This window comes from Fundulus heteroclitus, chromosome 14 (assembly GCF_011125445.2).
Source record: "Fundulus heteroclitus isolate FHET01 chromosome 14, MU-UCD_Fhet_4.1, whole genome shotgun sequence".
Taxonomy (NCBI): Eukaryota; Metazoa; Chordata; class Actinopteri; order Cyprinodontiformes; family Fundulidae; genus Fundulus; species Fundulus heteroclitus.
The window spans coordinates 6,309,225-6,333,879 of NC_046374.1; the positions used below are offsets into that span (position 1 = coordinate 6,309,225).

A 24,655-nucleotide genomic window follows, 5' to 3' on the forward strand; every position below is an offset into this window, starting at 1 on the left:
ACAAACATATTCCTGTCTTTAGATCCTGAACCAGATTACTGCAGCACAGACCAACGATGGGCAATTCAAAGCATCAGGATTTATGCCCTTTGCTCTTTCTATAATGACTAGAAGTGTTGAATCAGATACAGGATTTATTTTGCTGCTAGCATAATATCCAGATACTAATCACAGCATATTTGAACGCCACCACCAAACTTTCTGTGTTCAGCACCGCTAACTTGATGTAATGTACTTTCTGCCGCAAATCTGCATAAATGTTTGTAGAATGTTTGTTTTCCCATCAGTCTCTATGCATCTCTCTCTCTCTCTCCGTTTCTGTCATTCAGTGTTGCAATGCCTGCCACGTCCCTCCTGGTCCCGCCACTAACTTGGTCTCTCCTTCTTGTCCCTTTTCTCTCTTTAAATGCTCCTTTTAACACACTTCCCCTCATCACCCCCCCTTCCTCGCTGCGCCGATGTCTAAGTGTAGCAATGTCCAGTGCATGGAGTGTGCCACTGTCTGCAGGTTGTATGGTGGTCATATCTAAGACTGCATGCAAACAACTGGGGAATGATGTTCTTAAAGAATGTTTTTTGACCATCAGCTAGGGATGGGAGGGGTTAGGAAGACAACCCGGTGTTGGTGGGGCTTTACATACCAGCTGATGGAACTCGGATTGAATTCATTTTAGCCTCTAATAGTATTGTGGCTTTAAGTGACATTGCTAGATGAGGGCTTTTTCAGTACCCAGGATTCCATTCAGTCCTTCTGACTGTTAAAATAGTCATTTCACTGCAGTAAAACCGGAACGTACATGTGTTTAAGCATCAGGTAAAAATGACACACCAGATAAGGAAACCTCAGCTGGAACCACCAAGTTCTTTACAATCATAGATTTTAATTTTAACGGCTGCATTAATTACCAAAAGAAGAAAAGCTCTGTAACAGCATCACATTCACCAAAGGAAACCTGTAATTGATGTATTTATCAAAGTTGTGATTATTTATTTGAGACTATCTTTTTCCTTTTTTCATAATTACTTTTAGGAATATTGACCAACGGAGTCAGAAAGAAAATCAAAGAAACTGTTCCTCTTAGTGGGTTCTGATATCTGCTTTTCTTGCTGAGTTCTCCATATTTATTTATTCCATAATGTAATACAACAAGAAGTGATAAGCAAAACAAACATTCTGGATTAAAGAACTTGGACTTAAAGGAAGAGACCAAACACTTAAAGAGTTTTATATTGTTGATTGGAGACTATCCTACCTTCTAAAATGTTTATCTGTAAAGACAAAATGTTGTATCTGCATTCCATGTTGTCCCAGTTTACTGGATTAACTGGACTACTCTTAACTAAGTAAAGAAGAATTTATTCCCTTCTTATCACAACTTTTAATGTGTAGTAACAGATATTGGTAAAGGTTTCAGAAACTTTTTATCCTAGGGCAATATAGTAACCAGAGTGATGCCAGCCAACCAGGGTGTTTATAGCAACTAATTCCATTCAAAGCCTTTATTGTATTTTTACAAGCACACAGCACAAATAGTAGATCCTTCTCTGCCTGACATGTTATCCTGTCATTAATCTTGTATTCTGGTATTGATCCATTGTAAAGCCACTACTGAAACATGCAGGTTATTTCCCAGAATTTACAAAATGCACGTCATTCACACAATTTACAGGTTACTTTGGTGAACCTTCTTTCCAGGAACATAGAGCCTACCTTCCTGGAACTTATGGGGCGCTTTTCTAAAAAGTTTGAATACTTTCAGAGACCTAGCATATTGTTTCCTTGAACTTACAAAATAGTTTCTAAAGTCTATACAGTAACTTAAGATAACTTCCCTGATACTCTTAGGTTACATTTTGGAACAAGGGAGTATGAACTGACATATAACCTGCTATATTACCAGTCCAAGAGTATTGTCTTGGACTGGTATGCAACATATGTGACTTGTTACCTATCTTTTCACTTATTTGTTGTAAATTGTAAGTAAGCTATTTAGTGAACAGTTGTTTGAGCTGCCCTGCCCTGGTCCTCGAAGGTACCCTCTAAGTTCTGGGAAAGTTGCCTAAATCTGAGCTGTATTTTATATTAGCTTTTTTTTTTAAAGCAATGTGATGCAATATCTAATTTATTTCAGCTTCCATTTATATAGGCCAGATACATTTGTGACATTTTGAATCAAATTTTGAATATCAACTACTCGCAAAGACAAATAACAGGCTGAATCTTGCTCCTGTCTCCTCTGACGTTAGCCACACTGAGACAGGAGATAAAAGCAGCCCCTCTAGCCATGTCACTGCCCAGCCTAGTGTATGGCTGCACAGCTTCCTCTGCTGTGCATGGACTAAAGTGGAGTTTTGTGTCATACAAACCTAACTGATCTGGTCTTTCCCTCCCTCATTCCCTCTGCAACAGATGATGGTCAATAGGACTACTGAGGTATACACATCCCTCTTTGATTCACAGATATTCATTTCTTTATCGTCCCTCTTTTTTTTTCTGTCCGCCACCTTATTCTTTCACCACCACCACCACACCCTGTTTTGCAGATCAACAATGATTTTGCTTTTCCGTTTCAGTTGCTTTGGTACTGTTTGGTCAGATGCCACCATGTATGGCTGACAGGAATGGCTAAGCTACTGCCATGTGTCCTCGGCACAGTCCATGGCTTTCATTGTTTTTGCATTGATTTCATAGATCCTTTACTTTTCTGTCTTTATTCTGTTTATTTCCCAAGAAGATTCCGTTTTCCATCTGTAATCCTGAGAGCATTTCTAAATATCATCCACATCTCTGAGCAACACGATTGAACTGATACGAGTGCACTTTCCTTCTGTGATGTTTTGAGTTGATGCATATTGTGCTGATGCCTTCCTGGGAAAGCTGTGTATTATTGTTATATTAAGTAATTGTCTATTTTTGCTGGTTTTGCATGATTTATCTTACTGCACTATGAAGTCGTTACTGGAGATTTAAAACGGTAGTAATATGATGTCTGAAGATTGACATTATTTGCATTATAGGATGACCGAGGCTGCCAAAATAACAATGAAATGCTTTAAATTTCAGCAGGAATAGGAGAAAAAGTACATTTACTATCATGCTGCAAGTTAAATAACTTTCCTTTTAAAATAAAAACTCCTGAATAAATCCTAAAACATAATTAATCAAATTAACATACCTGGAAATTTATTATTCATTTTTTTTTGTCTTAAAAACATTTGTTGATCCATTTTGTTGTTTCTGTTGTTTTTCCACAGAGGTTTTAAAATGATCAGTTTCCCTTTAGCCTTTTTAGGGATGCAACTAAGTCAGAACTACACCTAGATTCTTTAACCTCCACACAATTATATCTAACTTCCAGCTACATTTCTATCCCTAGATGGCTTATGTGTTAGTTTTAAGGCACATTGCCATCTATAGGACTGGTATACCAGACTTCCAGACGGGTGTGTGTGTGGGGATGGGGGGGTTTAGAGGAATTGGAAATGAAGACAATTTAGCTCCAAAAACAAACAAAGAAGAATAGTTTGTATTAGGGCTGCACGATGATTCAATAACAATATACATCGATCAATAGACGTATATCGCTGTTAGAAAAAAAGGGTCAGTAAAAAGTTCAACAGAATTTTCCTTCCTTTTGCATTCTGGCCATGTAGGTTAATATTACAGTCATTACATCCTTCCAATCACAAACGCAGACGCAGGAACGGCAGTTTTGGTAAAAAAAATTGCTTGAATAAAGGTTTAAGTTTGAGTTCATTGTTGGTCTGTTCTGTATCTAAAAATAGGTTGCTAAGCAACAGAATAAAATGGCCAGAGCTGAAGTTAAAATATATATTTTGAATTTATTGATAATTACCAGTGTCGATCAATATGATTTCTATTTTATCAATGTGCTTTTTTCTATATATCGTCCAGCCCTAGTTTATATGTGTTCAAACAACTACTTAGCAAAGCATAACAGATGAGAAAATAAAAGTCAAATTTAATAAATGAATGTTTAAAAAATAATTAGCTAAATTGGACATTTACAACATTTTGAACAGTTGATTTTTAATGTACTCTTAATGAGCCATCATGGAGACTGAGTGAATGGAGTGATGGACTACCAAGATGGAGGCATGATCTGTGACCCTTGGCAGCCCTGGTCATTCGCTATAACTAAGAAAATACTGATAAAACCTTTTCAAATGCATGCTATTATAGAAAATAAGCTTATAATGTTGGCTGTTGTTTTTGTCTGAACAAAGTCAAATCATATTAGGAGGCATGTAACACTTGATGTGAACAAAGCATTTCCACATGAAACCAGATGTTTACATACACTGCATACAAAGACATGGCCATGTTTTCTCTGTCTAAACATGTCCTGTTTTAGGTCGGTCAGGAGTTGATTTACTTGTTAAATTACAGATTGACAGAAACAATTGTAAATGTTTTTTTCACATGATCTTCTTTCTTTTTCATACTATTTATCTCATGAAGCACACCAGTCCCTCCTGCAGCAAAACATCATCACAGCATGACACTCGCCCCTCTTTTTTTCCTCTGAAATGAAACGATGATCATTATGACCTAACCCTTCAATTTAATTTCACCAGACCTCAGAAAATGTCCCCAAGTTTTCTGTCCTGAGTAAATTTGTAAACTAATTTGGCCTTTTCATGTAGATTTTGGAGTAATGGCTTCTTCCACACTGACTGGCCTTTCAGCCCATGCTGCTACTCGTTTAACTGTGGATAATGAAACTCTCCTGTCATCTTTGACTGTATGTTTTCATGGTCTCTAGGTTTTGTTCTGGGATTAATTCATACATCTCACACAGAACACACAGAACCCATTCATCTCTGGGATTTAGAACCCCATGCTGTTTATTGTTCCATGATTGAACAGATGAATGGGGAATGTTCTTGAGGAAACTGGAAATTGGACCTAAGGATGAACCAGACTTATGCAGGTCCACAACTCTCTTCCTGATGTCTTAGTTGGTTTCCATGATGTCACACAAGGAGTCAGTGTGTTGGAGGGGTTGTCTTAAAATACACCTATCTGATGCTTAAAGACCCATATCATCATCTGGGCCCAAATTGTTTAAATACATTGTTACCTTTGTGTATTGAAACCTTTGACTGAAGAATATAATTTCAAAATCTCTTTTGTTGACCCTAACTGATCTAAAACAGGAACACTTTAGGCTGATTTCATGTCTTTTTATGAAGTGTATGTAAATACCTGGAACTGCATTTATTTATTTTGCCCAACAGCGTTGCGCTGAAGGTGCATGATGCATCCACAGTCCTTTAATTTGCACCATTCTGAGCTTTTAACTGTTTAATGTTTGAAACCATCTCGTTAGTCACTGTATTCTTCACACTCTTGTAAACAACTTTTTCACATTAAATCGGACCAACACTTACAGAATGGCAAGGTAAGGCAAGAATTTCACAACTCCTCCAACCTGCTCTGCAATCTCTAACTTCCCCCATATATTTCTCATTGCTAGCTCTAATGACTCTATGACGTACCGTAAACGTAGTGCACTGCTGTTATTGGGAACCATGATCTTTGCTTTGTGCCACCTGTTGAGTTTTCTTTTTAGCTGGTTTTAATTTTGACTAGATAAGTTTTATTTTCCATCTCCATTTCAGTCTGGATGACAATCTGTATTTACGTTTCTTAGTGTTTGTTTTCCTGTATATTTTCTTTTCGTTTTTTTGGCGGAGGGCTATAATAGAGGTACATCTCAAAGAATTGGAATCTCAATAAAAAGTTAGATTTTTTGTCCCTCATTTAAGAAAGTGAAACGCATATATTGTATAGATTTGTGAAATATTTAAAGCTTTATACTTCTTGTAATTTTAATGATTATGGATCACAGATAATGAAAACAAAATCCAGCATCTCACAAAATCTAAATATATTGAAAAGGTTCAATATTGGAAACTCATGGTGTCACACCATAATCATCTAATTAACTCTAAACAACCGCAAAGGTTTCCTGAGCCTCTAAATGGCCTCTCAGTCTGGTTCATGCATGGATGCAGGAAGCATCATTCAAGGATTGAGACATTTCTCTTTAACATATCATTTTTATTGAGCTCATATTCACATTTTTTGAATTGTGTAATGAATTTATAATATATGTGTTTGATTTTCTGAAACAAGTGAGAAAAAATGTTAAACTTTTTCACGATATCCTAATTCTTTTTTAGATGTACCTGTATTCACTTGCATGAAGAAAGAGTTTGTTAGTTCAAATTAAATGTTGGTGCTACATAGTCTGACTTGCATATTGTTTTTTTTTCTTCCATGTCCTCTTTTCCAGTTTATTTCCTACTCATAACTGATGCTTGAAGTGACCACCGCATGCTGGGAAGCCTAAAGCTGCTCAGGGTCAACATTGCAGGACTTATAAGCGGAGATGATGCTTACCTTTTTTTTCTCCTTTCTGTCTCTCCCTATTTTTCATGTCTGTGTCCCAGAGCGGATTCACCCCGCTGCATATTGCTGCCCACTATGGAAACGTCAATGTGGCCACTCTTCTGCTGAACCGTGGGGCGGCCGTGGATTTCACAGCCAGGGTGAGACGATACGCTGCAAAATTTTAAGTTAAAAACAGTGAAAGACACTAATTTTATACAAGGAGTTCTGATCCTTGGAAGAAATATTAGTTTCAGCTACATTCAGATAAGCTAAACCTGTTTGCGTTTGTTTTGTTCAGTTACATCTAGTTAGTTAGTTACATAGTTAGTTAGTTACTTAGTTAGTTAGTTACTTAGGGTAATTTAAATTTAACACTATTTGAAGATAATATTTGACATTATTCAGTTCCATTAAATTCAGTTTATCTATAACCCAGATGCAGCTGGTTAACAGAAACATTCATCCTGACATGGAGCTCCAGTTACATCAGGGAAACCGGTCCTAGCTGCAAACTGGCTTTTAATCCTGGCCTGTTCAGCTGCATTTTAAGGGAATCTTATAGCCATCACTGACATATGGATAAGTCCATCCAGGACACCCCTGTTGTTATGAACCCCAGCGTGGACCCACAGCTGTGTGGGGAAGTGCATGACCTAGGCCTGGGCAATATATAGAGTTTTTGAAAATACAGAGATTCTTAAAAAAAAAAGAGATTTAAACTGAAACTATATTGTTAATATCGAGATAGTCTATGTTGCGTTATAATTATACTTTTATGTATTCTATTATACATAAAATATTTTTCAGCTCTTTCTCATATTTATCTACAGCTGATTGTTAAAAATTTGTCTGTGAGACATTTGGGATAAAGCTTTGATTTAGAGACCCCTTTTTATAATGACTTTATGAAAAGAAAAACATATTGAGATAAAAGTTGTATATCGGCATCCAGCCTTAAAATGCTAGTGCTGGGCCGTAGCATGACCCCTTATTGTTCTGTGTGCCAGAACCAACTAAGGCTCTCACACTGTGGAAAAAGCAACCCAGATTTTTTACAGACACACTTAAGAATGAGGCATGGATAAGAGCTGGATTCTCTTTGCTGATTTACATAAGAGTTTATCTATAAAATTTGATGACTGGTAGTCACATGTCCAGATCATCCTCCATAGGACCAGTTGCCTTGCAATGGTATAGAATTTGGACAGGTTTCAGTTAGATTTGGGTAAGAAGAACATGTATTTATTTGTGTATGCAAGTCTTTGACAGGTTTGCAAATTTTACTTATTATATTGGTAAGAAAACAATAAAACATTTAGCTGACTTTGCCACTGATTTCATGCTTTAAAGTGCAACTCTGTCTCTGCATCAAAGAAGTGTCTGATGATATAAAGGATCAAGTAGTTCATTTTGTGACAGTGTCTGTCTGTACACCTTGTGATTGCACAGTGGGTGCAGAATCACAAGGTGTACAAGTGAATATATGTCAATCCACACACACACACACACACACACACACACACACACACACACACATACACACACACACACACACACACATATATATATATACATACATATAAACACATACATATACATATATATGAATCACCAGGTGTACAAGTGAATATATGTCAATATAGTACAATGCATTTTTTTCTCCATTTATGTATGAAAATGTTTGGATCCATGCCTTTCATTTTGAAATATTTGCGTTTGACATGATTGTTATAGACGGAATGTGTTGTTTTTTTCTGCATTACACTTGTCATTAAAGCTGTATATTGTCTCTCCTGCAGAATGGAATAACTCCCCTTCATGTGGCGTCCAAGCGTGGCAACACCAACATGGTCCGCCTGTTACTGGACCGAGGCTCTCAGATTGATGCTAAAACACGAGTTAGTACCACACGGAGACACGACAGAGACAAACCCTTTCCTTCCTCATTGTGTTATCAGTCAGAGAGCTCTTTGGGTTAGCATCTTCTCCTCACTGTCCCCCAGCTTCCCAGGTCCATTTCCTCTCTCAGGTTTCCAGGGAACACACATAACATGTGTTAGCTGTAGTAAACAGAGCAGGATATTAACATCCACTCTTTAGAGCAGCTGTGAAAAACTGTTGCTTTTTCATTTTTTTAAGCTGAACAGCAGCGGATTAAATTTAGAGTCATGCTGGATCTGCTAACCCCTTTGTTGTTTGGTTGGATGCCAGATAGCCGGACGGCCATGTTATTAGCTCTTATGGGATTGTAGTATGTGCAAACAACATGCAGTTTGACCGAGTCTCTGGCAGCTTCTGAACTGAAGCGCCTGACAGTGTTTTAGCAGCTGTTAAGGTCTTTTTAGCCTAAGTCATTATCATGACCCGAGTTGATGAACGTAAACCAACATCTCTGTAGCATTCTGCAGCAGTAGAGCCAGAGAGTAAAACTTGCCAACAGTAAGACATTTCTGTGTTTTATAGGACGGTCTGACTCCCCTTCACTGTGCGGCACGGAGTGGACATGAAACAGCTGTGGAGCTGCTGCTGGAGAGAGGAGCCCCTTTACTGGCCAGAACCAAGGTGGGTCTGACAGTATTAACTCTTATCTTCATGGTCAGTTCTGATGCCACATTGTCAAATAGCAATGCCAAACCTTCCTAAGAAAATGTGCATCTACTTGGTCAGTTGGATTCCATCAAAAATCATAAAGGGTTCAACAGTGTTGTCGATGTAACATGTCACTTTTCACCAGGTGGAAATAACAACGGTGAAATCCAAAATAGAGACAGGATTCTGCTCAAACAATTGTTGCTCGTGTTCAAGTATTAATTATTGTACACCCTGGATATTTGAACGTGGTTTTCCACAAAAGCTTGATTGATGTAAATGGGAGGTTTAAATGAAATTATAAATTAACAGTTTTTTCAATATCTTTGTTAAATCTTTGTGAACAGGGCCCAAAACTTTGTAAACAAATTTTCAACCACACAGGCTATAAACGTCTAACAAAAGCATCAAAACACTCCTATTAGACGTGTAGTACGTTAAATTAACATTTAACCTTTTGCTACAATGAAGATTCTTGGAAAAGAAAAAGATTTTTATGACAGAATTTATAATTTCGCCTTGTGCCTTAAGTCTGTTAGCATTTTGACATGAAGCAATAGCATATTTTGCATTATGGTTTTTAAAAATCTATGTTCACCGACTCCATCCAGATACAATAGAAACTAGTGGCTGTAACTTAATGTGATAGAAACATTGTAAAGATTGTTAGGAGAAAGAAAGACAGGCTTTGAACCTGAGGTGATGACATAACTTAGAGACCAGTAGTCTTGCCATACTCTATAAAGTCTGTTAAGTCCTTACATTGCTGTACACTACTGAGAGCTTCATGAAGGTGTAATGTAAATTAGCACAATGTCACCAGGAGACTATGAATCCATTCAAGCGCTGAGTAGAAGAAATCTATGTATGGATGTGCCAAAATTTTCTTCAGGTGAAAAAAACCCCAAAACTGAAGTAATGATTTTTGGACCAATAGAGGAGCGATCAAGAGTTAGCACACAGCTTCAGCTGCTTCAGCTAGGAACCACCAATCAGGCCTGAAATCTCTGAGTAACTATCGATGGTTTATCCAAACCACGACTGCCTTCTGCTGCATGATACATAATAACCCTAAATTATTCATATCCACGGCATGTTTAACGTTTAAAAGACTTATGTTCAATCAGGAAAATTTGTTTCCGATAGGAAGTTACACTGCCACCTGTCAAAAGATTATAAATCAATACGAAAGGTGTATAAGAATTTTTTTTTCTGTGTTCCGTTTTTATTCACATTTTAATTTACAAATGGCAGTTCAAAAACAATTTCTACCCTTCTGAATAGGGAATGGAAAACTCTGCATTGGCATTACTGCAACCAAACCCTTCTTAAATCTGCTGGGCAGCTTTTTACATGTTTCCACTGATATTTTGATGATTTATCTTTGGTAGTGAACTCCAGGTCCTCATTAAGTTGGAACGCCTCCTTGCTGCCATCCTAGCCTTCAGATTCTCTATTAGGTTTATGTTGAAACCCTGACACCAAAATGTTAATATAACTTCCATTCAGAAAAAAAAGCATCCTGGTCAAATAAAAATAAATAAGTTAAGTCTACCTTTGGTATGAATGATATTGGGCTAAACTTTACAAAGTCTAATTTCTAAGAAAGATTATTTGAAGAGTAGAAGAGTGAAAGTCAGGGGAAGTGGAAGGTGTGTGTAAAAGACAGAGAGAGACAAGAGGAGATGTGAAGGTTCCAGTTCCTGGCTGGGGCTAATCATCCAAAGGGCCAAGAAACAGGTGGAAAAGAGCTGCACAGAGGGTGGTGCAGTTTTTGACTTCATCTTTAACAGAGCTTGCGACAAGAAAACCTCAAAAAGACCATTCCTGTTTATTGTTTTTTTTTAAAATCCAAAGATGTTAGGCTAAAGCTGATAAAGGAAGAACCTTGTCATCCTGATCCACAAACTAGCTTAGCATTCATCTCATGACATTTCCGTGGGCTCCCCTCATTCAATCCCCTGCTCACCTTTCAGAACGGCCTGTCCCCGTTGCACATGGCGGCACAAGGGGACCACGTAGAATGCGTCAAACACCTCCTGCAGCACAAGGCTCCCGTCGACGATGTTACACTGGACTACCTGACAGCGCTGCATGTGGCAGCCCACTGTGGTCACTACAGGGTCACCAAACTGTTGCTGGATAAGAGGGCCAATCCTAACGCCAGGGCTTTGGTAGGTTATAACGACAATGTGTAAAGACTCAGCAGGTAGCCTGTATGAGTCACAAGCATGATTCAGTCCTGGAATTATACAACGTATGGGTGAAATATACCTAATATGTGTATGTGCTGTTGTTTGGGGCCACTTTACCTCCACAGAATGGCTTCACTCCGCTGCACATTGCCTGTAAGAAGAACCGAGTAAAAGTGATGGAGCTGCTGGTTAAATACGGGGCGTCAATCCAGGCCATCACAGAGGTGATTTATACACACTTTCTTCCTGCCCTGACTACCACAGATTCATTCAGACCCTTGTAATTCATTAGACATGCACCGTGACATCCACACATTTCAGACCATACGTTTTTTTTTTTTTTAAAGCTCTGCTCTGTTGATACTGATTTACAGATTTCACTTTCAGAACTTTAAGTAACAACAAAATACTTGGTTCTACTTTTTGCAAAAGCTGAAGATTTAACTGCCAGGCTACAGTTGTAAATAAGCAATTGTTCTTCATCTGTCCTGCCTGGTTAGATAATACCTAGATCGAATAAATAAACTGTTTTAAAAGTGTAAGTGTTACAGTGTAATAGATAATAACCTGAGGTTATAGAGCTGTCTCTTTCTGAATCACTGAAAATAAAGACACACAGTAAGATCCTCTGGAAGAGAGGGAGCAGGGTTGATGATTATTTATTTCTATGAGGAGCGTAGGAAACATCACTCTGTGTGAGAGGGCAGTCAGTGATACACAGCTCTGCAGTTAAACATTTTAATATTACCACTATTAAATGAACTGCTTCAGCATCCTGTTTTAGTGTTGAGCATTCTTAGCATGAGAAACAACTTCATTTTTCTCAGTGAATCTCTGCATCAGATTTACATCTTTTTTCTTCTGATATACAAGTGGCTTTATGAACTGTCTGGTCTTCTGTATGGCGCTATGATCTAAACTTAACAAGCGACCTGAGTTTCTTAATTTGGCCTTTTAGTTAGTTGTTTGCAACACTGCACTGATCTGCTGTTCACACTAAGTGTCCTCATCATGCTGCCTCTTGTGTTCAGTCTGGTCTGACTCCCATCCACGTAGCGGCCTTCATGGGTCACCTGAACATCGTCCTGCTCCTGCTGCAGAACGGCGCCTCGGCGGATGTCAGCAATATAGTGAGTGACGCCGCATTACAGTAATAGATTCAATCGGTTTTTGCTCACGTTTGGCCGTTCATATCAGAAGGCCTAAATATGTGATTTTATACTGACTCATATGACTCCTACCTGTTGTGCCCAGCGTGGAGAAACAGCATTACACATGGCAGCCCGCGCCGGTCAGGTGGAGGTGGTCAGATGTCTGCTGAGGAACGGAGCCATGGTGGATGCTCGAGCACGGGTGAGATTCCTCTCCTCACATGACCGCACCTAATGACTCCGTCATCAGCATCAAACGCCGACTGATCTGCTACATCATATAAAACAGTCATGATCTCCCCCTTAACCTGTCCAGGAGGACCAGACTCCTCTTCACATTGCGTCCCGTCTGGGGAAAACGGAGATTGTGCAGCTGCTGCTACAACACATGGCCCACCCTGATGCTGCCACAACCAACGGTTACACCCCGCTCCACATCTCTGCCAGGGAGGGGCAGGTCGAGACCGCCTCCGTCCTGCTGGAGGCGGGGGCTTCACACTCGTTGGCCACAAAGGTGGGTGGGGGCGCCATTTAAACTCCATCTAACTCGAAAACAAAGTTTGGAGGTTTAGGAATGGGGAGATAAGGTGGTTAAGTTTTAACCTCCTTTTGTACTTGCTCACACTTCACACAGAGGGCAGTTCATATCAGTGTGGCTATTCGGGGTTACCAAAAAACTCTACACTGTTACTTAGGACATCCATGCTCTCAGCAGAGTTGATCCAAAGTCCAAATGCTCAGGAAATATTATGGGGAAAATGGCCACCTATTTTAAATGGTAAATAGACTGAATTTATATAGCATTTTCTAATCCTACTGACCACTCAAAGCTGACCATTGACTGACCATTCAACCAATCACAGATCAGACGGTATCTAATTGCCTTGCCCAGAGGCACATCAACATGAGACTGGTGGAAGCTGAAATCAAAGCCACAACTTTCAAATTGTAAGAGGACTACTCTACTCCCTGTGTCACAGTCGCCCCACAGTAAAGGAAGTCTCTTCCTTAAAAGGCCTCAGATACACAACAACAGACAGCATTATCATATTTTACAAAAATGACTCTAAATGCAGTTTTACTGTGTGAAACATTTCTACTATTAGACCTTACATCAGTGGCCCAGTGCTCCTTGGGTCGACATCGCTTTGATTCATTGAGGATTGCAGACGATCATTCTGCACAGCTCTCTTAAGGTCCTTTTATTCAGGTTAAGGTCTGGACTTTGACTGGACACATTCTAGGCATTATGTTGTAGTCATGTCCCAATAATCAGAATATTTTTGTAAGTTTGTTTATTTCAGTAACTTAGTTCACTACATGAAACACATTATATAGTTTATCTGCACACAGACGGATGTTTTCTAGCCTTTATTTCTGTTAATAATTGTTATTTTCTGCTTACAACAAATGAAAACACGACATTTAAGACCCGAATATTACATCAGAATTGGGCTGGACTATATAGAACAAAAGCATATCAATATAATAAAATCTGATTGATCAATATCAATAATTATCAAAAGGTTGAAAACATATATTTTAAGTGCAGCCCTGGCCATTTTATGCTGTTGCTTCATTACTTATTTTTTGATAAAGAACTCACAAACACAGAATTCAAACTCAACTCTTTATCCCGCTAACTTTTTACCAAAATTGCAAGGTTTAAAAAAAGACTAACAAACATGTTCTCTCTGAATTCTTTGAAGTGGGCGGAGCTTGGTGACGGAGCGTTCCTGGTTCTGTGTTTGTGATTGGTTGGGAGGATGTAGTGACTGCAGTATTAACCTACATGGCTAGAATGCAAAAGGAAGGAAAACTGTTCTTCTATTGAAGTTTTTATTGACCCTTTTTTTTTCTGTCTCACCACACGTCTATTGATCAATATATATTGTTATTGAATTATCGTCCAGTCCTACATCAGACCAATAAAAGACATTGTTAACACAGAAATGTGAGCCTAATGAAAGTATGTTTAATACCTTCTTAAATGTTAGGTACTCTTAATCTGACAACCGAGCCTCATCAGAAAGCATATGCTCACTTATGAAGTATGTCTGTGGGGTTTCTGCTGTTCTGCTTGTCCGGTTTGGTTATTAGACAGATGGCCTCCTACCTGATGCTAGCGCTGTGCCTGTAAGACAATCCCACATCATCCGTCCTCCGCCACTGTGCTTGTCGGCTGGCATGAGATGTTTGATGCTAAAGAGCATCAAAAAGAGAAGGTTTTTGCCCATATTCTGCGTTTTGTTTTGCTAAACTTGGCAGTGTGCGTCATGGCCATTTCTGCTTGTATCTAATTTGTCCAAACTCTTCGCTGAAAGCCGTGCTGTTATGTTGTTTTTTTAAGAGAGGAAGCCGTTTCCTGGCACAGCTTTTGATCTCATTTATAACACTAACTGTAATAATTGGGAGGTTTCTGAAACGCCAAAAAACAGCTGGATGTAATTTTAGTACTTGGTAGTGTTTCTAGAAGCAGTAGAGACCCAAATGGAATTACAAAAAAAAAAAAAAATGCAAAAAGTGAATTTTGTATAATAGGGCACCTTAAAAGGAGGATTAATTTCTTTCTGCTGCTGCTCTTTGGCTGTTTTTCATATTCATCTTTTGCAAAAAAAGAAGGACACCGTGAACAATTACATGCCTGACATTTATCTGTGCTTGACATAATACCTGCCTTGATTTAAGTCATGCTATAGTTCATTTCTTTCTTTTCAAACCATTTTCCTATGCACAGCTGTAGCCTGGTGAAAGGCAGGGGAATAGAGGCTATAAAACAAAGTGACATTTAATATAAAGACCAACAACAACAGTATAAGCACTACACTAGGTGAACATGATACTGAGGATATTTAGAAACATATATGTAAGTCAACAACTGCATCACCTCTCACTCCTTGCTGAAACAACGCTTCCAGTAAGAGGTTCCAGTTATTTTGCAGGGGAAAAAGCTATAAAATGCTATATTTTTCCTCTTTGCGAGGGCAGGTAGAATAGTGATTTAACTGTTTTTTTTTCTGTCTTTCCCAGTCAGAAGCTATATTTGTTCAATGAAAACGTAAATCAAAGAGCAGGGTCCCAGTAGGGAGATCTCAGAGAGCATTATTACTGCATCTGCAGATCTACATCACTTCTGATGAATGATTGATGGAACCAATAAGAGGTAAAGAAATGATTTGTGTTTAAACTGGAGAGGTCACGCTGTTAAAGCCCAGCCATCCTTAGTTAAATGCATGGAGACGCAGTTCAGTTGCTCCGTCCTCTGTAGACTGTACCGTCTGTCTCTACCTGCCCCTCTCAGGGGAGAGGGGTGTGCCAGTCGCAGAACACATCAATCCTTTAGCTTTTATCGTGTCACACAAGACTATATGGTCGCCTCCAAGCCTCCTCCTAACAATTTATGCATTTGTTTTTTTTTTTTTTTTTGTTTGTTGGGGTGGGAACAGCCCCACTCTTCCCGTTCCAACATTTCTGACTCCCATTGCGTCCAACACCATCTGTGGCTTAACAAAGAGCTGCTGCTGACATGGGCAGGGCTTGGTCATAAGCACACTGATCATGTGGTTTCTCGCTTCACTGGGTTGGTTGGCTTCTAGAAAATAGCTGCGTTTGGGCTCCCTCTGCAGGCTGCAATATGAAAGTTAAGTCACATTTTTGTAAGTAGTACTAATTTCTTTATCAGTATCACCAAGATTTAAATCGGGGTGTAAATTCTCCAGCTGAAAGTTAAATTGAATGTAACAGAATAGCCGTGGTGTATATTTTTATTTCACTTTATTTATTTCACTTTATTCTTTTAACATTGTGCTGTTTTAAAGAAAAGATAATCTTTAAATGTTAGAGAGAAGCTGGAAAAAGGGAAAATAAAACATAACATCCTTTAGAAAATACCAAAGCGCCTCCTGCTGTTTGATGCTGAAGTGGATGAGTCATCATGGAGCAGGTATTCGGCTGGGTAATATGGATCGTGGTTTATCTAAGATGTACATGTGGGCATGTTTCTAAAATGATAAAACACACTGTTTGATTTGTTACACATGTGTATTTCTAAGGTTATATTTACAATCCTAACTCACACGTTAGTTTTTGACTTGCTCACAAGGTTCAACCAAGAGATTCTTTTCTTTTTGTTCTTGTCCACCTTTAAGGAAGTTGTGGACAGTTTGTCTTTGATGCCAGGATAGGATAGTTAAACAGCATGTTACCTCACTCATTGTCATGTACACTGAAAAAAATACATCTGGCATCTGTTGGATGTATTTATACATCTTTAGTTCCTTTAAGACATTGTTTCATGTCTTAAAGATAATGTAATATTATTGTGTAGATACTATGACTGAAGACAAAAAACACCTGCTATCTGTTTGACAAACTAAGAATATTATGTTGATTCAACGTTATTGTTTTATGTACTTTGAGAACGTAGTAATATTGTGTAGATACTACATACTTTGAAAACTTGCACATTAGTGTTTGGGTAAATTTCCCCACCTCCACCTCTAACAACACTTTTGTGATGCTAAAGATGTTAACCAGAGTATGAGACTAACTCAAGTTGCACTCATGTAACAAAAAGAAAAGACTTGTGTCACAAGACTTGAAACTTCGGTTGGACTTGTGTCTTAGGAACAGTTTTTATCTTCTGTGATGAAGAATAAAAGGAAGGCGCTATGTGAGCTACAGACTGCAGCTGCTGCATGTTTGATTGCAAAAGGATTGCTTGATTGTTGATCAGACCTTAACTTTTATACTATTTAGAATTGAGAACAAAGGTTTTAAATGTGGCTTTAGAAAAGGATTCATCAATAGTATTTTAAAAAAATAAGAACAAAGGAAAAAAATCCCTCCAAACCAGATTTAGTGCACTACATATTGAAGGAGTGGACAATATGAAGAGTAACTTAGATCTTGTGGAACCAATCTTACAACTCTTTTCCATATTTGCTTTGTCCTGTTGTACAGTTAAAAGGCAATGAGTTTTTTTTTCTTCAGTAAAAATACTTTGTGTGCACAGTGATGTTATCTAAAAAATGGATGTCTAATGAAGCACTACTACCAAAAAGGGAGCCTATAGCTCTTTAAAGGGTTACTTTGGATTTTGTGAAGTGATTTTATGTGTGTTATTTATCAGTTACAGTTCACTTACCCGTAGTAGAAAGATGCCATAATGCTGTGACTTTCTTGAAAAGTAAGAAAAAAGCATCTATGGAGAGTCTTTAATACTGCTGCATAACTTACAATCTCACAGAATCTACAAGTTGAATCTTTTTTTGGTGGATCTGGAGTGAACTGAGATTTACCTGTTAATGAGCTGTTAATTGGTACAAGTAACGTTACTCCACGTAGGAGCACGCCTCATGTGAAGTTGTAGACTGTTAATATGTGCTAACATTGTTAGCTCCCAGCATCCGGAGGATTTTTTATTTATTTTTTTTTTACGTAAAAACAGATCTAACCCTTTTAAGTATAGATCTCTACAGTATTTGTCAGATTTTTTGAACAGATTTTGAGCCGTCTCTGTTTGAAACCTACCTTAGTCTTTTCTTCTCTGCTTTTCTTTCTCTACAGAAAGGGTTCACCCCCCTGCATGTGGCTGCCAAGTATGGAAACCTAGATGTAGCCAAACTGCTGCTGCAGCGCTGTGCTCCTCCAGATTCTGCTGGAAAGGTGAACATCCTACATGGAACCATTCTTATTGCGTTCTCGTGGCAAACATTGGATTATCAGACAGATTATGTAGTTGATGTAAAACCAGGGATTTCTGCATTGGGGTTCAGTTGACAGCCATAAGACCTGTAAGCTTACACAATAAATGAAACCAGTTATTCCTTGATTTGCATTAACAAGGCAGACATTAATCATAAAGTTTAACAGAGGCTTTCTAACTTATAAATTCTCCTTTGTTTTTCCTTCATCATTAGAACTGCCCCCAATAATGACTCACACTGTTGTCCATTGGTTAACATGTCTAACAGTCTGTTAGCGTTTGCTGTCCATGCTTCACGGCTTCACTAGCTGCTCATTAATCCTCATTACCTCACCATTCCTCCCCAACAGAACGGTCTCACTCCGCTTCATGTTGCAGCACATTACGATAACCAAAAGGTGGCGCTCCTGCTTTTGGACAAAGGAGCATCTCCCCACACGATGGCTAAGGTGAGGGTCTTTGGAAGGACCATTTGTTTCACATTGAAGGTCTTTTTCTACTCTTAAATCACACTAAAAATGTCTTCCGGCATTCAGAAAAAATTTGCTGAATAAGTGAAGTGCTGTTGGTATTTATGCGCTTTTGAGCATACGTACTAAATGGCTGCATTAATTTTGTAGGGTCAAATTTTAAACCATCATCAAGCTGATGCTTCTTTCAAAGTACTGTCCGGGCCAAAGGTCTGGTTAGTCTTACAAATGCAGTGTTTTTGTTTTTTGTTTGTTTTGCACGTTTTTCTGGTACATATACTAAAGAAAGGTGATAACATTTCATGATTTTTAATTACAGTAAAGTTATCCATCTATTTCTGTACCCCTTTAATCCTTACAGGGGTGTTTGTGTTGTCCTGTGTTGCATCAGAGGGCAACACGAGACAAACAGCTATGCACACATACACATACAACGAATGCTGAGGGCAATTTAGACTGTGGGAGGAAATCAGACTACCATAGAGAAGCCCCACATTTACACAGAGAACAAACAAACTCCATGCAGGAAGACCCCTGGCTGGGATTCAAACCCAGGACTTTCTTGCTGCATGGCAACAGTGCTACCAATTGCTGCCCAAGTAGTCAACATGTCTGGGGTTGATCCTTCTTCCTAACTGCTGTTGTTCCTTCTGATAAGTTGAATATTAATGCTTAGACTGTTGGTGACCTGTAATTGCTTGAAGTTGAGCTGTTTTTTTTTTTGTTTTGTTTTTTTTGCTTCTGTTTCTCCATCAGAAGGCTAACATCTGGAAGGTTTCCTGGCCACGGGCCCAAAAGGTTTATTAGTTTGATCTTTAAAACTGATATGTTATCAGTTTTACTTTGTGAGTAAAGGCTCCATCAGGGTGAACAAATTACAGATCATGGCAAATCCAGGATTTTTGGAAAAGGTGACTCTTAAAGCACGTTTTGATCCTACTCTTGATTAATGGCAGTTGTCACAAACCTCTCTCTTTTTGATGAGAAGCAAACTCCCACACGGATTCTAACAGGATTCTTTACTGTTAGAACCCATGTGGGACTATTGGTCCTATTTTCCAATTCTTTTGGCTGTCTGAGCATGTCTGTGGCCTCACACCCAGAGGATCCCTTAGTTGAGCAAGCTCTGCACCCATGGCAGCAGGGGGAGACTGTCCTTATTCTTGCTGGAAACCTTTTGGATGACCTAAAGCCTTCTTCATTGTAAACAAACCTCTCACCTAAGTTGTTAATAAAAGAAAGCCGTTCTTCCATCTGCAATCTTCTTAACAGTAGCTACATGCTTTTCTTCAAAAAAAGGCCATTTTAAAAACAAGACAGGTCTGTTTGTCTTTTAAAGCTATCCGTCTGCTGATCAGGGTGGCAGTGATTTCAGCTGGACCATTACATAACTTTCCATTGGTAGATGATACGACTGCACCTGCAGGAAATGAGTTCTGTGCAGAAATATGATGAAAACTGTCTCTTACCATTTTCTAAGCCAAACAATAAACAGATGACACGACATGTTTGGTGATGGGGAAAGGACCCAGGAGCAGATGCAGCAGTATTGATTTAATAGTGCGCATCTGCCATAACCTCTGCGCTGCCCCTAGGTGGCGCAGAGGTTAGGGAGCTTGTCCTGCAATTGGCAGGTTGCCGATTTAATCCCCTGCTCTGACTGTCTCAGTTGTTGTGTCCTTGGGTAAGACACCTCACCCAAATTGCCTGCTGGCTGAGCAAACGTACTAAATGGCTGCATTAATTGTGTTTTCCAGCCAGATTAGTATATTGCAAAGGGTAAAATTTTAAACCATTATCAAGCTGATGCTTCGTTCAAAGTACAGTCCGGACCAAAGGTTTGGTTAGTCTTACACATGCTGTTAGCAAGCTCTGCATCCATGCCAGCAGGAGGAGACCATCCTTATTCTTGGTGGAACCTTTTGGATGACCTAAAGCCTTCTCTGCTGTAAACAAACGACCCATTAACACACACACCATCACCACCACCGGTGATGTGTGTGTGTGTGTTAATGGGTGAATGACTGACTAGAGTGTGAACTTCATCAGACTAGATAAAGCGCTATACAAGTACAAGCCATTTACCATTTAATAAAGCTTTAAAGACGCACATAAATGACTAAGTCTAGGAACTCAAAAACGCAGCACTGGGTAACCAGGAGAACGCGGGGAGGTAACCACAAAGTGAGAGGAAGCCAGGAGTATAAATACACTGGGTAGAGAGGGTAAATGGGTGAGAAGCCAGGTGAAGTAGATTTGAGAGCAGATGGAGCGGGAGAACCATGACAGGGCAGATAGGAAAGAAACCGAAATCTACCAGAAGCAAGATACCAACATTATACAGAAAGAGCTAAGTAAGAATCTTCTAACTACATCACAAGGCAGACAATAAACAAATACTAAAGCATGAAACACACAATCCAGAAAGTTAAAAAAACATATTTCAAAAGAAACATCTGGAAATTATGACATGATGTAGTTGACTAAAATCCAAATATGTGTCACTGACAAAGGTTTTGGCAGCAACTGTTCAGAGCTGTTATGCTGTGCTATAATTTAAAAGCTTAGTATACTTTGATACTGATGAAAGGCCAACGGGAATGTGTGGGTCGGGACGGGAGATTGGGTGAAACGCAGCACTAACCCTAACGTCTGCCCATATGAATTAGAATGGATACACTCCTCTGCACATCGCGGCTAAGAAGAACCAGATGGACATCGCCACAGTGCTGCTGCAGTACGGTGCAGAGACCAACATCCTGACCAAGCAGGGGGTCACTCCACTCCATCTGGCTTCCCAGGAGGGTCACGCAGAAATGGCTGCCCTGCTGATCAGCAAGGGAGCCCAAATCAACGTCCCCACCAAGGTAATGTAGAGCCCAAACCCACTGGATGACGAAGTTAGCATTTGTAGTCCGTCACTTCTTCATGCCTCTGTTCTGTTTGCTCAAGCAGAGTGGCCTGACCGCCCTGCATCTGGCAGCCCAGGAAGACAGAGTGTCCGTGGCTGAGATCCTCGCCAAGAACGGCGCCAACTTGGACCACCAGACTAAAGTATGAGGAAGGAGTATCTATTTTCTTTCCCTTTTGTCTACCACTTTCATATTCGAAGAGTCCAAAACCAAAGCTCCCACTTTTGAAGTTTATACTATCAGCTACTAATGTCCTAAATAAGGTTGACGATTCATTTACTCAAGGTAGCTGATACTGAGTATAGTTCAGGACCCTCTATTTTAATCTACATGCTAGTTCACAGCATACAGAGTACTTAACCTATTATCCTGGTAGAGCAGCTGTGCTAAGATGCAGCTTTTATATACAATCTTGATGCATTTGTAAAATCTGATCTCCTCAGGGGCTCTTCTTCTACTACCATGCCTGGTGTGTTATTTTTATCAGTAGTGGCTCCTACAGTTTGAGAGGAGGACTGCAACAAATGCCAAAACACTGAACATATTTGTTAGGGCCTTTAGAACCTTAAAGTACCAGGATGTGGCTCAAGCACAGGTACTCAGTTGTATGTGAAATGCCACAAGGTGTTCTCAGAGTATTAGATTTATTAAATATATTAGTATTTAGATTCCACAGCCACACTGTTATTATGTCATTGTTAGGACTGTTATTACTTTGACAATGAGATCAGTTATGGCATGCATTCTGTTCGTGGTTCCCACCATTTTCTGGTCCACCTGTATCCCCTGAATATGTAAAAGATTTATTTAAAAAGCAGAGTTGAAATAGGTCATCAATTAATATCTATTAAATCGGGTTTTGAGTTTTGACAAAGAGGATTCAGAATTGTCGATGTCAGCATCCAAAATGTCTTTTAATCCCAACATTCAGTATGTTTTTGGACTAATCCTCCATACATGTTTGCATGATGTTTCTGATTGTAGAATTACAATGGATTTATTGTTTTTCCCCAGCTGGGTTACACCCCACTAATCGTAGCGTGTCACTACGGTAACGCCAAGATGGTGAACTTCCTGCTTCAAACCGGGGCCTGCGTCAATGCCAAGACTAAGGTACCAATGTCACTGAAGCTAATGCAAAACATTCAACTTCACTGATTTCTGATTCATCATCCTATTTCTCTTCCCAGAGCGGATACACTCCTCTTCATCAAGCTGCCCAACAAGGAAACACACACATCATAAATGTTCTGCTGCAGTCTGGTGCCAAACCCAATGCCATTACTGTGGTTCGTAAGCACACACTGTCAACAAATGCAAGCATGTACATTAAAGGACAGGTGTCTGAAATGCACTCTGTGACCTCAGAATGGTAACACGGCGCTGGGTATAGCCCGGAGGCTCGGCTACATCTCTGTGGTGGACACACTGCGGGTCGTCACAGAGGAGATCATCACCACAACCACGGTGAGGCACGGACATAGATGAAGGCTGTGTTAGCTAAACTCTGAGCGGATGAGCACCTTACAATCAAATCCATACCTCCAGAGCTTTTCCAGATCTGATTCATATTGCAAGCACATAATTCAGTGTGTTTCTTTGGCATTTTTTTTAAAGTGATAAACCAACACAAGTTAAAAAAAAAAAAAAAAAAAATTACAGGGTTTTCAAAATCTTTTAACAGAAATCTGAAAAGTGCTTTTAGTCATACACTTCCTATATGGCCCTCGTTGAGCAGCGGCAAGAAGAAAGCCATGGCTGGAAGACAGCCATAAGTAGTGCTGTTTGCCGCAAACCATGTAGAAGATGCAGCAAACATATTGAAGAAGGTTCTGTGATGACAAGAGACTGAAATGATACTTTTTGCGCCACAACCAAAACTCCACATGTAATGGGGAGCTGTCCATGACTCTGAAGACGCTCTTTCCCCTGTTAAAGAAAGTAATGCAAGAATCATGCTGAAGGGAGTTTTCTTTAGTCATTCAGAGTTATTTAGATCTAACAATCTTAGATCTAATTAGATCTGAGAATTGTCATGATTTGGGGATTTTGTTTGTGTTTTTGGGGCTGATTCCCATGCTCCACTTTGCTCAATTACCGCTCAGCTCACCATTATCAGGGACACCTGCTACCACTAATCCCCATCAAGTCAGTTCACCTGTGACTCCAGCTATCTATACTTGCTTCCCACTCCCTACCAGATCATCTCACTGCGTGCATGTTTGCTCCCGGTGTTAGTGTGCTCAGCCTGCCCTCACTAGTTCATCGTCTAGTACATGAGTGCACCACCAGCTGCATTGTGCTCCTGTGTGGATAAGTGCTTGATTTACCATCTCTGGAAACTCATCGGCTGCTTGCTCTAGTCACGACCTGGACTGCTTCTGGTTAGTGGATTTTGCCTTGCCCCTTTGGACTGTCCCATCCATTTATCTGTCTCAGTCATCCCCAGCCTCCGGTCTGCCACCTCCATTCAGTTTCAGTCTGTTCTATCCACCACCAGCCACTCCAGCATGCTGTTGTCATTCACTCTATCTTTTGCAATAAACTCTTAAAACGCATCTCCGTGTTGGCTGAATTATCGGGTCTCCTGCTTCTGGTGCATTACAATGGCAAAGGTTGAGGAAATGGACGCTGACCCTGAAAGACTTGCAGCTTTGTTCGCAGTGGAACATGCCTTTAGAGAGGTTGAATACCTATGCATGCCATTCTAAGTTTATTATTTGTATAAAAAGAAAGACATAAAATAATGAATCACTTTCTATCCGCTTCACAATCATTCACTCCTTTGTTTTGGTCTGTCACCTACATCCCGATAAAACACAGAAGGTTGTGGTTGTCATGTGACCAAATGTGGAAAGCAAAGTTTGAGCAAGTAAGATAAAAAATATGCTTGCTCTCAGTGGCTTTATTTCATAATTTTTGTTCAAATTAGCAAAGCCATTAATTAGAAGAAAACGGTGGGAATGAGGGCAGCTTAGTGCTGGTGGGGAAACAGTATCAGTAAGGTCAGAGAGGCATGATGGACCCTCAGAGAAGCCCACAGTACGCTTGATCAGATGGAAAACGAGGAATTGTCATCCTTTTCTGTGTTCTGGATTTACCAGTGTGATGAATCTAACAGCCGGGCTCTGTGATGGGATGGAGTCTTATCAGTGATCAGTTTCAGGATCAATATGGTTCAAATTGAAAAAAAAAGTATGATGTAGTAAT

At 39.5% G+C, this 24,655-nt stretch overlaps 1 protein-coding gene across 38 annotated transcripts in view; it reads left to right on the plus strand.

The window, feature by feature from the left end:
• Positions 1-24,655, plus strand: part of ank2b (ankyrin 2b, neuronal) — a 222,490-nt gene that overhangs the window by 141,640 nt on the left and 56,195 nt on the right. For 22 of the 38 annotated variants that reach the window (XM_036146145.1, XM_036146144.1, XM_036146151.1 and 19 more), the window contains exons 7-24: positions 473-508; positions 2,411-2,434; positions 5,418-5,426; positions 6,481-6,579; positions 8,221-8,319; positions 8,885-8,983; positions 10,987-11,184; positions 11,331-11,429; positions 12,237-12,335; positions 12,460-12,558; positions 12,673-12,870; positions 17,925-18,023; positions 18,414-18,512; positions 21,203-21,400; positions 21,489-21,587; positions 22,460-22,558; positions 22,636-22,734; positions 22,814-22,912. In XM_036146145.1, the coding sequence (XP_036002038.1) occupies positions 473-508; positions 2,411-2,434; positions 5,418-5,426; positions 6,481-6,579; positions 8,221-8,319; positions 8,885-8,983; positions 10,987-11,184; positions 11,331-11,429; positions 12,237-12,335; positions 12,460-12,558; positions 12,673-12,870; positions 17,925-18,023; positions 18,414-18,512; positions 21,203-21,400; positions 21,489-21,587; positions 22,460-22,558; positions 22,636-22,734; positions 22,814-22,912 (1,851 nt within the window). The remainder of the gene's footprint in view (positions 1-472; positions 509-2,410; positions 2,435-5,417; positions 5,427-6,480; positions 6,580-8,220; positions 8,320-8,884; positions 8,984-10,986; positions 11,185-11,330; positions 11,430-12,236; positions 12,336-12,459; positions 12,559-12,672; positions 12,871-17,924; positions 18,024-18,413; positions 18,513-21,202; positions 21,401-21,488; positions 21,588-22,459; positions 22,559-22,635; positions 22,735-22,813; positions 22,913-24,655) is intronic. The other 16 variants (XM_036146139.1, XM_036146147.1, XM_036146171.1 and 13 more) reach the window with 4 other exon arrangements.